This window comes from Pleurodeles waltl, chromosome 1_1, assembly GCF_031143425.1.
Source record: "Pleurodeles waltl isolate 20211129_DDA chromosome 1_1, aPleWal1.hap1.20221129, whole genome shotgun sequence".
In the NCBI taxonomy this organism is placed as follows: domain Eukaryota; kingdom Metazoa; phylum Chordata; class Amphibia; order Caudata; family Salamandridae; genus Pleurodeles; species Pleurodeles waltl.
The window spans coordinates 998904939-998918507 of NC_090436.1; the positions used below are offsets into that span (position 1 = coordinate 998904939).

Genomic DNA, 13569 nt, shown 5'->3' on the forward strand with positions numbered 1-13569 from the left:
TAGATTACATTCATTTAGTTTGATAAGTTTTAATTGATTGGAGTCAAATTACAATGACCTAATACTTTTAAACCTTTTGGGACGTTAACATTTTTAAAATAATGCTATCCTTATATCCTTATAATTGCTAACTGACATGTTGCCTAATCATGTTATGTTTTGTATTGTCTACTTTTATGGCTTCCAGCCGAAATAAAGTTATTAAATTGAAATTGAAATTGAATGCATGTATGCCAGTGTGTGTATGAATGCATTTATGCCAGTGTGAGTGATTGGTGTATGCGTGGTGTGTGTCTGTGGGTGTGTGCATGTATGGGGGTGTGTGTGAGGATCGGAGGGGGTCGGGTGTGTGTGTGAGGTTCGGAGGGGGGTGGGGGTGTCAGGTGAGTGTTGGGGGCTGGGGGAGCCACCTACCAGTGACAGGGAAGGGATTCCTTATCACTGGTAGGGCTTACCGCCATGGTTTTCGTGGCATTGCTAACGCCATGGAAATAATGGTGGAAGGAAGGCTCATAATGCCACCGGCTGTACTATGCCGGCCGCCGGGCTGGAAATACACATCTCCGGCCCGGCGGCTCATACCGCCATGGCGGTATGAGTGGAGAAGTGGCGGGTTGGCTGCAGCCAATCCGCCAACCTCATAATGTGGCGGTATGTACCACCAGCCTGTTGGCGGTCATACTGCCACATTAACACTCACTGCCGGGGTCATAATGACCCCCATTGTCTCTTATAAAAACTGACCTACTTTGGGTAAGGGCTTACATATCTGTGGGTGCAGAAGGCATTTTAGCAAGGTGTGCAGAGACGGCAGATATTCGCAGAGACCTAGGGCTGTTCAAATACTGACTGATACTCACTATGATGGAAATTAATCTTCTGAGTCTGAGGCCAAGCAAAGACGAATGGTATTGGTTGTTGAAGAATTGGAAAACAAATTTGGAAGCAAGGTAGATAGACCTTCAAGCAAGAACTTATAGTGGATTCTGATTCACCATATACCATAATAACTTGTGATGCTTTTGAGATGGAGTTTTCATCTTTAGTTGGCGCACTCTTGAGCCCTGGCATAACGGCAGCAGCCTTCAATAGTAGAACACTACATTTTTCCATGAATATTTTTGTATTGAGGTCAAATTCAAGAAAAGGAAAGCATACATCAAGGTATATGTGACCCATATGGGTGCATGTGTGCTGGGCTAGAAGAGGTGCTTGCAAATTGTCCTGAATTCCAATGCTCTGGATCCAGTCTTAGCAATTCAGGTAGAGATTTAAGTTACAAACTCATTCACGAGTTCCCCAAGGCATTCAACGTTTGAGGTGGGAAAAATATGAATAAGACAAGGGGCTGTGCCTGTTAGGCAAAAACTGACAGGGTTTCCTTTGGGCACGAGAAAAGACCTACAAAATCTAACACAGGATCTGCTCTCAAAAAGGATAATTGAGGAAACAGAATCTTCTGAGCAGGTTTTGACAGTTGTGTTGATGTAAAAAGCAATGGTAGTCTCTATTTGTGTGTGGACGCAAGGGCACTCAACTCCAACATCATCATTGACAGGCATCCCCTACCTAAAGTGAATGAACTGAACTGCTTATTGGATGAGGCTGTGATATTTCCAACCCTGGATTTACAACAAGATAGAATTGTCAGACAACTCAAAACCTCTAACTGCTTTCATCACACCTTTCAGTCTATTCCCCTATTAACAGATTACATCTGCCCTTGCGGTTTCAGTTTTACAATGAACCATGTGTCACATATTTAAGGACATGGATGAAAAAATGTTTCCAAGATGGTATTCTGATGATAGTCTGCTCATGGCTGGAAAATAGTGGGCTCATCTTACCCTCTGACAAATGTAATCTGTTCAAGAAACAAGTAGAGTATCTTGGCCACAAACTAACAGCAAACGGTGTTCTACTTAATGAGTTTATTGTCAGCATCCCAACCTACTAACAGCAAACAGTTACTGACATTTTGTGGATTATGTGAATGCTACTCGAGGTTCATTAAAAATGTTGCCACTGTTATGGAGTCACTATGGTTTGTCCTCTGTAAGGACCAAAAGTACAAATGGAGAAAAGTACAGGAAGAGGCCTTCAGATCAGTAAAACAGAACATAAATGGTGCTTTCACCTTCAGACCTTTAACCATTGGCAAGCAATGCACCATCACAGTTGATGCTAATGGCTAGGTGCTGTTTTGACCCAACAACCACAACATGATAAGTGGGTTGTGGGTTTAAGCCTCCAGAACATTCCACTCCGCTGAAAGGTCGTATGCTGTTAATGAACAGGAATGGTTGTGTTGTATTGTGTTTGGGCTGTAATTCAGTTTAAAAAAAATTAGGATGATGAATGTGTTCTACAAACAGACATCAAACCACTTGTACATATCTTATCACCAGGAGGAGGACTGAAGTCTACAGCAGGCATTGCAAGGTTATGCTTGAAATTATAAGAGTAATACTTTATGGCCATATACGTACCAGGGCAAAGTAATGAATATGCAGATTTTTCATCTCGCTTAACCTGCCCTAATGAGCAGGATGATGAGAATGGTGTGGATGTGGTTGCTAACGTAAGTGAGGTTTGCATCCTTCAAAAGGACCCATTATCTGACAAAATCTGGTTCAATGGTGATGGTGAGAATACTGTTCTGAGTAAAACCAAGAGTGCACATGTTAGGAGTGGCCACTGATCAAGCACTTGAAGGAAGAGTTACACCTCTTCACCAAGGTTTCTGATGAGCTAAGTGTGATAAACAAGATAATGTTCAGGGTGACAAGTGTGTACCTTCACAGACTGTCAGAAAGTTCATTATGAGAGCTAGCCACTGAGGTCACATGGGCATGTCAGCCATAAAAAATGCTCTAAGATCCTACTTTTGGTGCAGGAATTGACAGGGAGGCAAACCATTTTGGGAGGAACTGTGAGGAATGCGTCAATTGTGACAAAAATCTTAGAAGCATTTCACCCCATACATCCAGTGTCTTGATCGCAATATCTGTAACAAAAGCTAGCCTTCAATGTAGCAGGTACCTTCAAGGAACTACCAATTCATATACAATTTGGCATTGTTATGGTTTGTTATTTACTAAGAGCCCAGAAGTGACCTTGGCGGAAAGAGTTTCTAACAATGAAGTCTTAAACTATATGATAAAAATATTCAGTAGAGGATAGCATTAGACCACAGTCACAAACAATGGAGTCCAGTTTCTTAATTTCTTAACTCCTGTGACAATGAAAATGAAAAAAAACACTTATGACCCACAAAGCATTGGCCCTTTGTAAAGGTTCAATCAGTATCTAAAGAATAGTGTTCAAATTGCCTTGCAGAAAAGAATTCCAGTTTATACTGCGGTCAAAGAGAGGTTGTGGGCATAGTGCAAAAATCTTCACTCTACTCTTGGGATCAGTCCTTTTAGGTTATTTAGTAGCAGGGTTCTTTCTTCTGAAATGTGTCCATGGTTTTGTTAAAAAATGCCACAGAAGTCCTGGCAATGGTTGGTGTAGATCATGATCACCTCAGAAAGAAAGTTGATGGAATGCAGTTGAAGGGCAAGCAGAAATATAATGACATATAAGGTGACAATGCCAGATTAGACTGCAGCAAATGCTGTAGACTTCAGATTGCCCATGAGATTAGAGAAGGGAACATCTAAGTTCTTGAAGCCTAAAATTGTGAAGTTTAACAGAAGCAGTGTAATCACACAGGTGGCAAGTGTTGGGGAAGCAGGAGAGCTGCCAAATGTGAGGAAGAAATGGAACAATTGGTTATCAGATAATGTTGAATTTGTTTGCCCAGATGCAGAGTTTGTGCCTTACACAACTATAACTGCAAAGGAAAATGGTAACATTGTCCATGATGCTGAGGTTAATGTTGATGTCAGTCCATGAGTTAGCTCTGTGTAAGTGAACATCATGGAGAAATTATTGGTGATAAAGTTAGGCTTTCCTCAAGGATTAGAAGTCCTTTGTGCAGAATTCTTCAGGAATAATCCTTCCTGTTGCAAAGGAGGAAGATGTCTGATGTGTAAATCACTTAACCATTATTGTAAGCATACCTTTGCCGTAGGTCCCTGTCATCTTTCCCCTTTCATTTCCCCATCCACACTGCACTTAGTATGGTCTTGACAGTTGTGAGGCATTATGAGAGTTGGCAGTTGGCATGATGATTCTGGTTGTGCTCTCCATGCTTTGATGCACTATTTTAAAGATTGCCCATTTAATCTACACACATTTCTCTTTTGACATAAGTCTTCAGGTGGTACATATATGCATTGGTTCAACTCCTGAACAGGTTTTCAGATTTAGCTTTAGCATTGAGTTTATTAAAATGTGGTACAGAAAGCCCAGTGATGGTACAGAACATTCTTCAGCCATTCAACTTGGGATGGCAGCACCATGTGGAACCTTGAAACTGTCAGGTACATAGTATTGCCACCGGCAGCAGGATGTTGAAAGCTTACAATTCACCTTGGAACCTACTGCTAAGCAAGAAGATTTGATACTTCTGGATGGATGTATGAATCCGAAAGAAAGGCCTTCATTCAGCCACTCAATCTCTCTCTGTCTCATCTATACACCTACAAGGGTTTTTGATTGCAGACTGGATAATGCTGGCGCAACAGCTGTGAACAGACCCAATTACAATAAGCAGGAACTATCATATGCAAAATGTACCACTTTCCTACTGACAATAACAACTCCCAACTATCTCACTACTTGAGCCATAGGTTAGCTGATGTTCAGGAGTAGAGTAGCGAATTAAAAGAGCTCTTGCAACACAACTGAAACAGTTCTTGTCACACAACCACCCTAGAGTGATAACTGTAATTGTGTGGTAATTCTTTTATGTCCCTAAGAACATATTAAATACAGCTGGCATCTTAATAACTATTTCTTACAGTCCCGTTAGTTCTCACAAACATTTTCTGAGTTTCTTCCTTGGCTTTATTGTTAATACATACTATACTTCCTTGACCTTATTGTACATACGTTTGTGCTAGAATGTGCTCTATTACATTGCTATTTTGCTTTGTGATATGTCCTATTATAATGTGTCAGCAAGAATATAAGAAGACCAGCTTATTCTCTTCTCCGACAGAAATCTTGACACAGGATGCCCAGGAAAGTGAAAATGCCATTGAGGACTGCAGAAAATGAGGGCCGATGCTGTGGAGGCTAAACATGGAACTCAGGTGAGTATCTCTAAAACATCTGACACTGCTGCTGTCCTCACCCTCAGAACGATACTGAAGTGCACACTGTCACTGAAGGCTGGTGCTTTTATGTGCAGGCCTCGTTCTAAGCTTCACACCTCTTAGGACTTCAGAGAAATCTCACACCTCACAAGAGTTCAAATGAAATTTGGAGTATGCAACACATGGGAGCATATCTGCCTATAGAAATGTCAACCTAGAGTTCATTTTACTCCCTTTGAACCACACAGCACTGTTTTGTCTCAAACAACCAAGAACCTACAACTTGGTAGCTGGTATTGTTATGTTACTACTGGGAGTGAATGGGACACTCTTGAGCAGGCTGACAAAGTTCTGACAGAGACATAGGAAAAAAGTTGAGCTAACAATCTCTTTAATTAGGTGAACATCTGACACTCTTTTTTAGTCTAAAGGATGGGTGATTCCTGAATGCTGACCTGTCTTCGATCAGAAAACGCTCTGAGGACTAAGGGGATTGTATTTTGCTTAAGTAGTGTTGATGCTCTGGCCTACAGCAAAACCATCTTCAATTAAAGAAACTTCATGAAAAAGGAAACCATTGTTTCAATGAGGTGCATCAATATGGCCATGATTAGGTTTACGTGTCAAGGGGCGTTGAGATGCCTTAAATGGAGGAACAACTACAGCAGGCCTGTAAGATGTAAGATGCCTCAGCACAAATATATTAATCTTCTATGCAATGCAGTGCAGCAAGGCAAGCGCTGCGGGAAAGAGAAAAATGTGGCAGTGTATAGTGCTCTCCCTGGGCCGACGCACTTGTGCTGGCCTAGAACCAATGAAGGGACCCTTGCATCATGGTGCAGGGGCACCAACCCTGGAAGACTTTTTTTATTACCGAAAGGAATACCTTCCTGTACAAAAACAATTCCTGGAGGCTTGTTTCTCTTTGCATATGTGCTGCAGAATGCAGCACACATGCAAAGCTGAAGTAACAAGGAGGAATGGAGAATTGTCTCCTCGTTACATCAAGGTCAGATAAGCAAGCACACCCTTCTGGTGCAAACCAAGGCTTACTGACTCACTTCACCCATTTAACATCTCCCCGATGCAGGTTAACGTAAGGCAGTGCAAGGCGTTGCCCTGTGTTAGTTAGTGGGGAAAAGTGACACAAGATAATGCAAATATCGATTTGTGTGGCTTTGGAAATGTCACTTCAGCACTTGAGTTGCCTTGTGTCAAATCGCATCACGTAAAGACAATACAAGCACTAAGTAAACCTGGGCCATCATGTCTGTTCCAGTACAATAAAGAATAAAATGGCAACAAGGCATACCTATGAGTCCCCCAGCAATTCTTGCCTAACCAAATGATGTAACATTATGTTATCCACTGAGCATGTAAGCAGCTTCATATCCTTTTATATTGGATTCTGGCTACAAGCAGCCGTCTCAGAGTTTTCACAGAAGAGCCTTAGATGTTGAAAGACTAATTCCTCAAGAACCAAGAGCTGAAGCTGGAAAGTAGTTGGGCATCCCTCTGCCTTATTCCCAATGGCAATGGTTTGTAGCATTTGGATAAGATCCAAGGCCCAGAACTGTTAAGGCCCAACAAGTGCCATCAACATATCATATACAATCCACATGAGTAATCGCTTAAGGGGCAGGACAACTTCCAAAGAAGCTAACTTATCGTTCTTTCTGTAAAGGTGAAGTGCAAAGGCATCTGTGATGGAACTACCTTAAAAGAGGAGCTGGTAGTGACTGCAAGTTGAGGAAGAATCATTTCATCAAGTGGATGGGAGCAGGTCAGAACCAGGAGTGTATGGACTGGAATAGTGATCGACTTAACTTCCAGCAGCAGGTTCCAGTGTACTGCAAGATGGTGTCTGTCAGAAATGGGGTCTTTGGTTGGCAGTCAGGTTACCCCCTGTCCAAGCAAGGACCCTCACTCTAGTTATAGTAAAGGAGAATCACCCTCAAGTAACCCCTGCTCACCCCTTTGGTAGCTTGGTACGAGCAGGCAGGCTTAACTTCAGAAGCAAGGTGTAAAGTAATTGTACCAACACACACAGTAATTCAGTGAAAACACTACAAAATGACAACACAGGTCTAGAAAAATAGATAATATTTATCTAAACAAAGCCCAAAATGACGAAAATCCAACTTACACAAGTCAAGTTATGAATTTAAAAGGTAAAAGAGTCTTAAATCCTTTAGAAAACAGTGAGAACATTGTTAGCGTAGAAAAGTACCTGGGTAGCGTCAAGATAAAGCATGCATCGAAAAAGGCCAGCGATGCGTCAATTTCTCACACGCAAGCGAGAGCATGCGTTGTTCTTCCTCCGGTCGGGTCGTGGTGCGTCGTTTCTTCTCTCCCGCAAGAGAGTGATTTGTCGATCCGGACCGGCACCTTTGGTCCGGGCAGGCTTTGTGCTGATTTTCCATCCCCCAGCCATGGTGGTCAAAATCCGGTCACACGGTGTCAAGAAACCACACTGCGTGGGGGCTTGTGTCATTAACAGCAGCCTCTGTGGGTGTTACACGTCGTTTCTCCAGTCACCTTGCGTCGATCTCTCAGCTGCGATGCAGGTGGAGCGTCGATTTTAGCCATGAGGCCAGCTGCGTATCATTTTTCAGCCTCAAAGCGGGAGGTGCATCGAAAGTTTCCTCGCACGGCGGTCTTTGTGTGGATTTCTGACCTTTTCCAACAGCTGCATCTCTCAAGGCCCCAGAGGCAGGTTAGGGCACCAATTGGCAGGCAGGACTCTCATCAGAAAGCCCAAGTGCTGGCAGAAAGAAGTCTTTGCTGTCCCTGAGACTTCAACAACAGGAGGCAAGCTCAGTTTCACGCCTTTGGAGATTCTTCACCAGTGGGAAGTCACACAAAAGTCAGTCTTTGTCCTCTCTCAGGTAGAAGCAGCTACTGCAGGTCAACCTGGCAAAGCACCGTCACAGGTAAAGGGGCAGTACTCCTTCTCCAGCTTCTCCAGCTTCTCCAGCTCTTCTACTCGGCAGAGGTTCCTCTTGGTTCCAGAAGTAATCTGAGTTTCAGGGGTTTTGGGTGCTCTTCTTGTATTCCTTTCTGCCTTTGAAGTAGGCTTACTTCAAAGGAAAGTCTCTGTTGTTTTCAAGATCTTGCCTTGCCCAGGCCAGCCCCCAGACACACACCAGGGGGTTGAAGACTGCATTTTGTGAGGACAGGCACAGCCCTTTCAAATGTAAGTGACCACTCTTCCCCTCCCCTCGGCCCAGATGGCCCATCAGGATATGCAGTCTACGCCCCAGCTCCCTTTGGTGTCACTGTGTAGAGGAGAGGGGCAAACAGCCCAACTGTCAAACTGACCCAGACAGGGAATCCACCAACAAGCAGAGCCACAGAATGGTTAAGGCAAGAAAATGCCTACTTTCTAAAAGTGGCATTTTCAAACACACAATCTAAAAAACAACTTCACTAAAAGATGTATTTTTAAATTGTGAGTTCAGAGACTCCAAACTCCACATGTCTATCGGCTCCCAAAGGAAATCTGCACTTTCATCATATTTAAAGGCAGCCCCTATGTTAACCTATGAGAGAGAAAGGCCTTGTAACAGTGAAAAACAAATTTGGCAGCATTTCACTGCCTTGACATGTAAAACGCTTAAGTACATGTCCCACCTTTAGCATACACTGCACCCTGCCCATGGGGCTACCTAGGGCCTACCTTAGGGGTGACTTACATGTATTAAAAGGGAAGGTTTAGGCCTGGCAAGTGGGTACACTTAGTAGGTCGAACTGGCAGTTTAAAACTGCACGCACGGACACTGCAGGGGCAGGTCTGAGCCATGTGTACAGGGGTACTTAAGTAGGTGGCATAACCAGTGCTACAGGCCCACTAGTAGCATTTGATTTACAGGCCCTGGCCACTTCTAGTGCACTTTACTAGGGATTTACTATTAAATCAAATATGCCAATCATGGATAAGCCAATATACACATATAATTTATACAGGGAACACTTACACTTTAGCATTGGTCAGCAGTGGTAAAGTGTCCAGAGCAAACAAAACAGCAAAAACAGAGTCCAGTCCACAGAAACAACCTGGGAAGTAGAGGCAAAAAGTTAGGGGAGAGCATGCCAATGATGCCAGGTCTAACAGTGTTGCAGCGATCTTATGTAGACCTTTGTATAGGACACCAACCACCTGTAGATTAGAAGTAGTCCCAAAACCCACTGAAACTAACAGACTGTCACAGTCTTGTAGGTCATGAACTGATCCACTGTGTGCAATACTAGTGTTACACTCTAAAGGAGGAAAGATTTGCGGTGGTTGACTGAGTAGTCAAGTTTGAATATGTGCCTAATAGTTAGGGCTAAACCAGATCTGCATTTGGTTTGGTGCTGCTTTGATGGAATAGTCGTCTATATATTTCTTGGAGAAAATCTGAAAGCCAGCACTGAGACCACATGGAAGTGTTTTGTGCTTGTAGTGCTGTTCTGCCACTGTGAACACGAGGTACTTTCTTTCATCCATCAGGAAGAGTACACAGAAACAGGCATCCAGGCATCCTGAATGTCCAACCAGCTCAGCACAGCCATCTATTGTTCTGTACCCGTCAGCACCAGAAACAAAGTCCACCTCTTTTGAAGGGTCTGAAACTAGTTCAGGTCACAGAGGTATACGATGAAGCAGGGTGCTCCTTCCTTTCTGTTTACAAGAAAAGAAGGCCTGGATGGCTCAACTGCACCTGAAATGATGAACATCTGCAGCTCCCTAAGACATTCTTGTGATGCTGACAGCAGCAGAGGTATCCTTGACGGGGATGGCCTTGTCAGGCAGTGACTTTGTATAATCCATTGAAGAGGGAGGAGCAGCCTGTACTTCTTAATGATTCCCTATGTGATTTATTACTAACTCAACACTTACCACTAGCGCCACAACCTAACTTTATTAGTGTGCAGACCCAGTGCAAAGTATTTCAGTGCCCATAAGGATGGGTAAGCGCTATATAAATTTACAATATAATACAATACAATCCTGCTTCATTGTTTACCAAATGTGATAAGTATGCTATACAAATACTGATAACATAACCCTGTGGTTCCCCCAGTTCTATAGGAAGCAGGGGAACCTTAGGTTTGGTGGGACAGGAGCACAGACAACTTATGATGGTGATCCTATCCTGCCAAACTCAAATGAGGCACCAATCCCTTTAATGGCCAGCAACCAGGGTCTTCTCAAAGGCTCTTTAACTTGCCACCTCAATCTTGCCCTTCGTGCCTGCTTAAGTAGCATTCAGATTGACCTTCTTGGGTAGCGAGGATCAAAATGTAAGATACACAAAATATCCATAAAACAATATTGTCAAGTGCCTAAAAACTAATTAAAAATAGAGGGTTGTGTGAAATTCTGTTTGCATTTAAACTGCCTCTTAACTACTCGTTTGCTGTTTTGTTTAGAAATGATAAAGGTGATTAAGTGCAAATATCTGCTCTGGTCATAGCCAATCTACTTTGGAGGGCAACAGGGTGGGAAAATACCATTAAAAAGCAATACGTTAGCCCCCTGAACATGAAAGTTGGGACAAAGTGAAGACAGCCTTCAGTAAAGAAGAACTCAAACCAGAGTGACACACAAAGATTGAAAGAGCTGTGGCATCAATCACACTGCCCTTGGAAGAAAAACCATAAGGAGCATGTAGTGCTGAAGGAGTTTAAATAGAAAGGTGGAAGGCCAATGACGAAAGACCCTATGAGCTTTGGAGACACCAAAGGAAAGAAAGCAAATGTGGTCAGCCCTAGAGAGATAAGGGCCTCAAATAGGCTCATACTCAAGCAGAGGAAACCACAAGATTTTGTGTATGTAACATGGTGAGCAGAGAGGAGAACAATGTGGGGGCAAAGGAGGCATGTGGAGATAGCCCAAAAGAGAGTTAAGGCAATTAGAAGAAAGCAAGCTACACAACTAAAACCAAATATGAAAGTACAATAACAATATAAGAAAGAAAGACATTTCCAGAGATGCATCAAATTTTACATCAGCGCAGTGACTGATAACCATGTGGTGATGTGGTAATAATAATGGTAATCATAATAAATTGATTTAAAATGTGGTGCAACCACATGATTGCTGTTGCTATTCACTATAATTAGCACCCAATTTAATGGTACAATGCTGACATCATGTTCTCCTTTACATTCTCTGTTGGTGTTGGGCTGCATTAAGTTTAAATACGCATAATGCTAGCTGCCACAGCTTACTTTAAAATCAAAAGGGACAATTGAAACACCTTCCTTGAAGAAGACATCTTTCTGTAAGATCCACAAGTATCTACGACTAAGTTGAAATATTTATTTCAAACTGTAGTTATTTCAAAAAGGGACACTTGTTTGTAGAGCACAAAATGTATTCATACCTCCAGGTCTTTCATGTCTGCCATCAGTGTGAAGAAGCATGGAAATAGGCATCCCAACGTTCTTAGATCTTCCAACTACAACAACATTTTTTCCAAATGTTTCAATTCCTAGTGAAAACACAAGATGGTAGCTAATTTTACTGACAGTTACTTAAATGTGCTTATTACTTGAAAGTTTGTGCTTATATAATGTGTACAAGCTGTACAGTGTAGTCAAGGGTATAATATGCTTAAAAGAGAATTACTTTGCATTTACATTTATTGCTGTTTTATCACTGCCAAAGACTAAGAAACTAGTTTCCATGCATTAATAAAGCTAAAGTTAATAACAGTGATAGCAACTACAAAGTATGAAGCAGTGTGACCATGTACTGACACCAAAATCAACCACATGTTGTACCCTCGGCAGGATTAAACATACATGTACAAACAAAAATTCCAAACTTGTGGTGTTGTGCTGTTCTTGTGTAAGGTTTTACCATGCTGCAACTCTGGCGAAGGAGGATAGATGGGAACTTTCCCAGGTGTGTGTATTAACTGTTCCGGCTGTGTGTAGGTGTGCTCTGGGGATAAAAATTGTGCCCGGCAAGCGGGCAGGATCTGAGTAATAAAGTGTGATCCAGCAACCACAGCTCGATTAGTGTCATCCCCTTTGCAGCACCAGCACAACATGACACTGATAATGAGGATGGGATGAAATTAGAGCACAATTCATAGAAGGATGCGCATCATCCAAACTTCAGGAACGCATCCTCGAGAACAAAACATGACCATGAGAGACATCTTGACCCGCAGGCAATACAAATAATTGTTCAAAGTGCATGCCAGCCACATGGACACAGGTCAGCCATCCCCCGTCAAGGCCGAACCAATCAATTCTGCCTGTAAAACAGTAACCAGTCTAAACCCGACAGTCCCAGGGGCCAAAAAATGTGAAACAGCCTTGTTGATGGTGCCGGGACTCCCGTCACTATGCAGGCGGTTGATCTGCATGTGTGAAAATTACAGTGCCTGCGGTAAGCTAAAAAAAGAGTGCCATTTTACACCTAAACCATTAGCAGCAGCCTCAAAAAAACCTGTCAATGCCGTCACTACTCACCCTAGGTGCTGAAAAACAGTGACATGGACAATGATGACCAAGAGGTAGTCCATGTGGACCGAATACTCAACCCCAGCGGCAACACCCACTGCTTTATTCCCACATGCCTAGTAGCCAACCAGTTTCAGGCCTCATAGACATTGGGGCTTCCATAAATCTATTGGCCATCAAAGTATATCACAATCTGCCAAATCTGTGCAAGTCTACTCCTAGGGCAACCAATGGCCTCTCCAACTGGCAGGCGGGTTCATGTAAACATATACCACTACTCCATGAGCCTCAACTCCAAAGTGTACGTCTCTTAAGAAGGATCCAGCTTCCTGCTTAGCTGCCAAACAGCCAGAGACCTCAATCCAGTGCAATTTGCCTTTAGTGTACACACTACTGATCTTGACAAGCGTATTCGAGAATTGGCACCCCTTTTTGATGGCATAGGATTTCTAGCAGGCCAGCCTGTCCACCTACACAGTGATAGCTCGGTTTCCCCTGTTGCACTTCTACACTGCTACATAGCCTCCCACTTACGTCCCAAAGTTGAACATGAGCTACAACTCCTGGAAAAAGCAGGCATCATCGAGAGAGTGACTGGCCTGAACGCATGGGTCTCCCTAATTGTAATCGCCAAGAAGCCAAAGAAACCAGATGCCGTACACATTTGAGTTGACATTTGGCTACAAAAACGGGCCATCACTCCAACAACAGGTGACATTATTGGTGAAATATGAGACTCAAAGTGGTTTTCTAAATTGGACCTTTGTTCTGGCTACCACCAGATCCCACTACCTGCAGACTCCAGGCCCAACACAACCTTTTCAATGTATACTAGCTTCTGAAAATACACTTGGCTAAACTTTGACATTTCAAGCACTGCCAAAGTATTGCAGCGTATATT

General features: G+C 42.9%; 1 protein-coding gene across 1 annotated transcript in view; it reads right to left on the reverse strand.

The window, feature by feature from the left end:
- MTHFD2L (methylenetetrahydrofolate dehydrogenase (NADP+ dependent) 2 like) overlaps positions 1 to 13569 on the reverse strand; it is a 255601-nt gene that overhangs the window by 114455 nt on the left and 127577 nt on the right. Inside the window, exon 5 of the mRNA XM_069230293.1 lies at positions 11579 to 11686. Within this exon, the coding sequence (XP_069086394.1) occupies positions 11579 to 11686 (108 nt within the window). The remainder of the gene's footprint in view (positions 1 to 11578; positions 11687 to 13569) is intronic.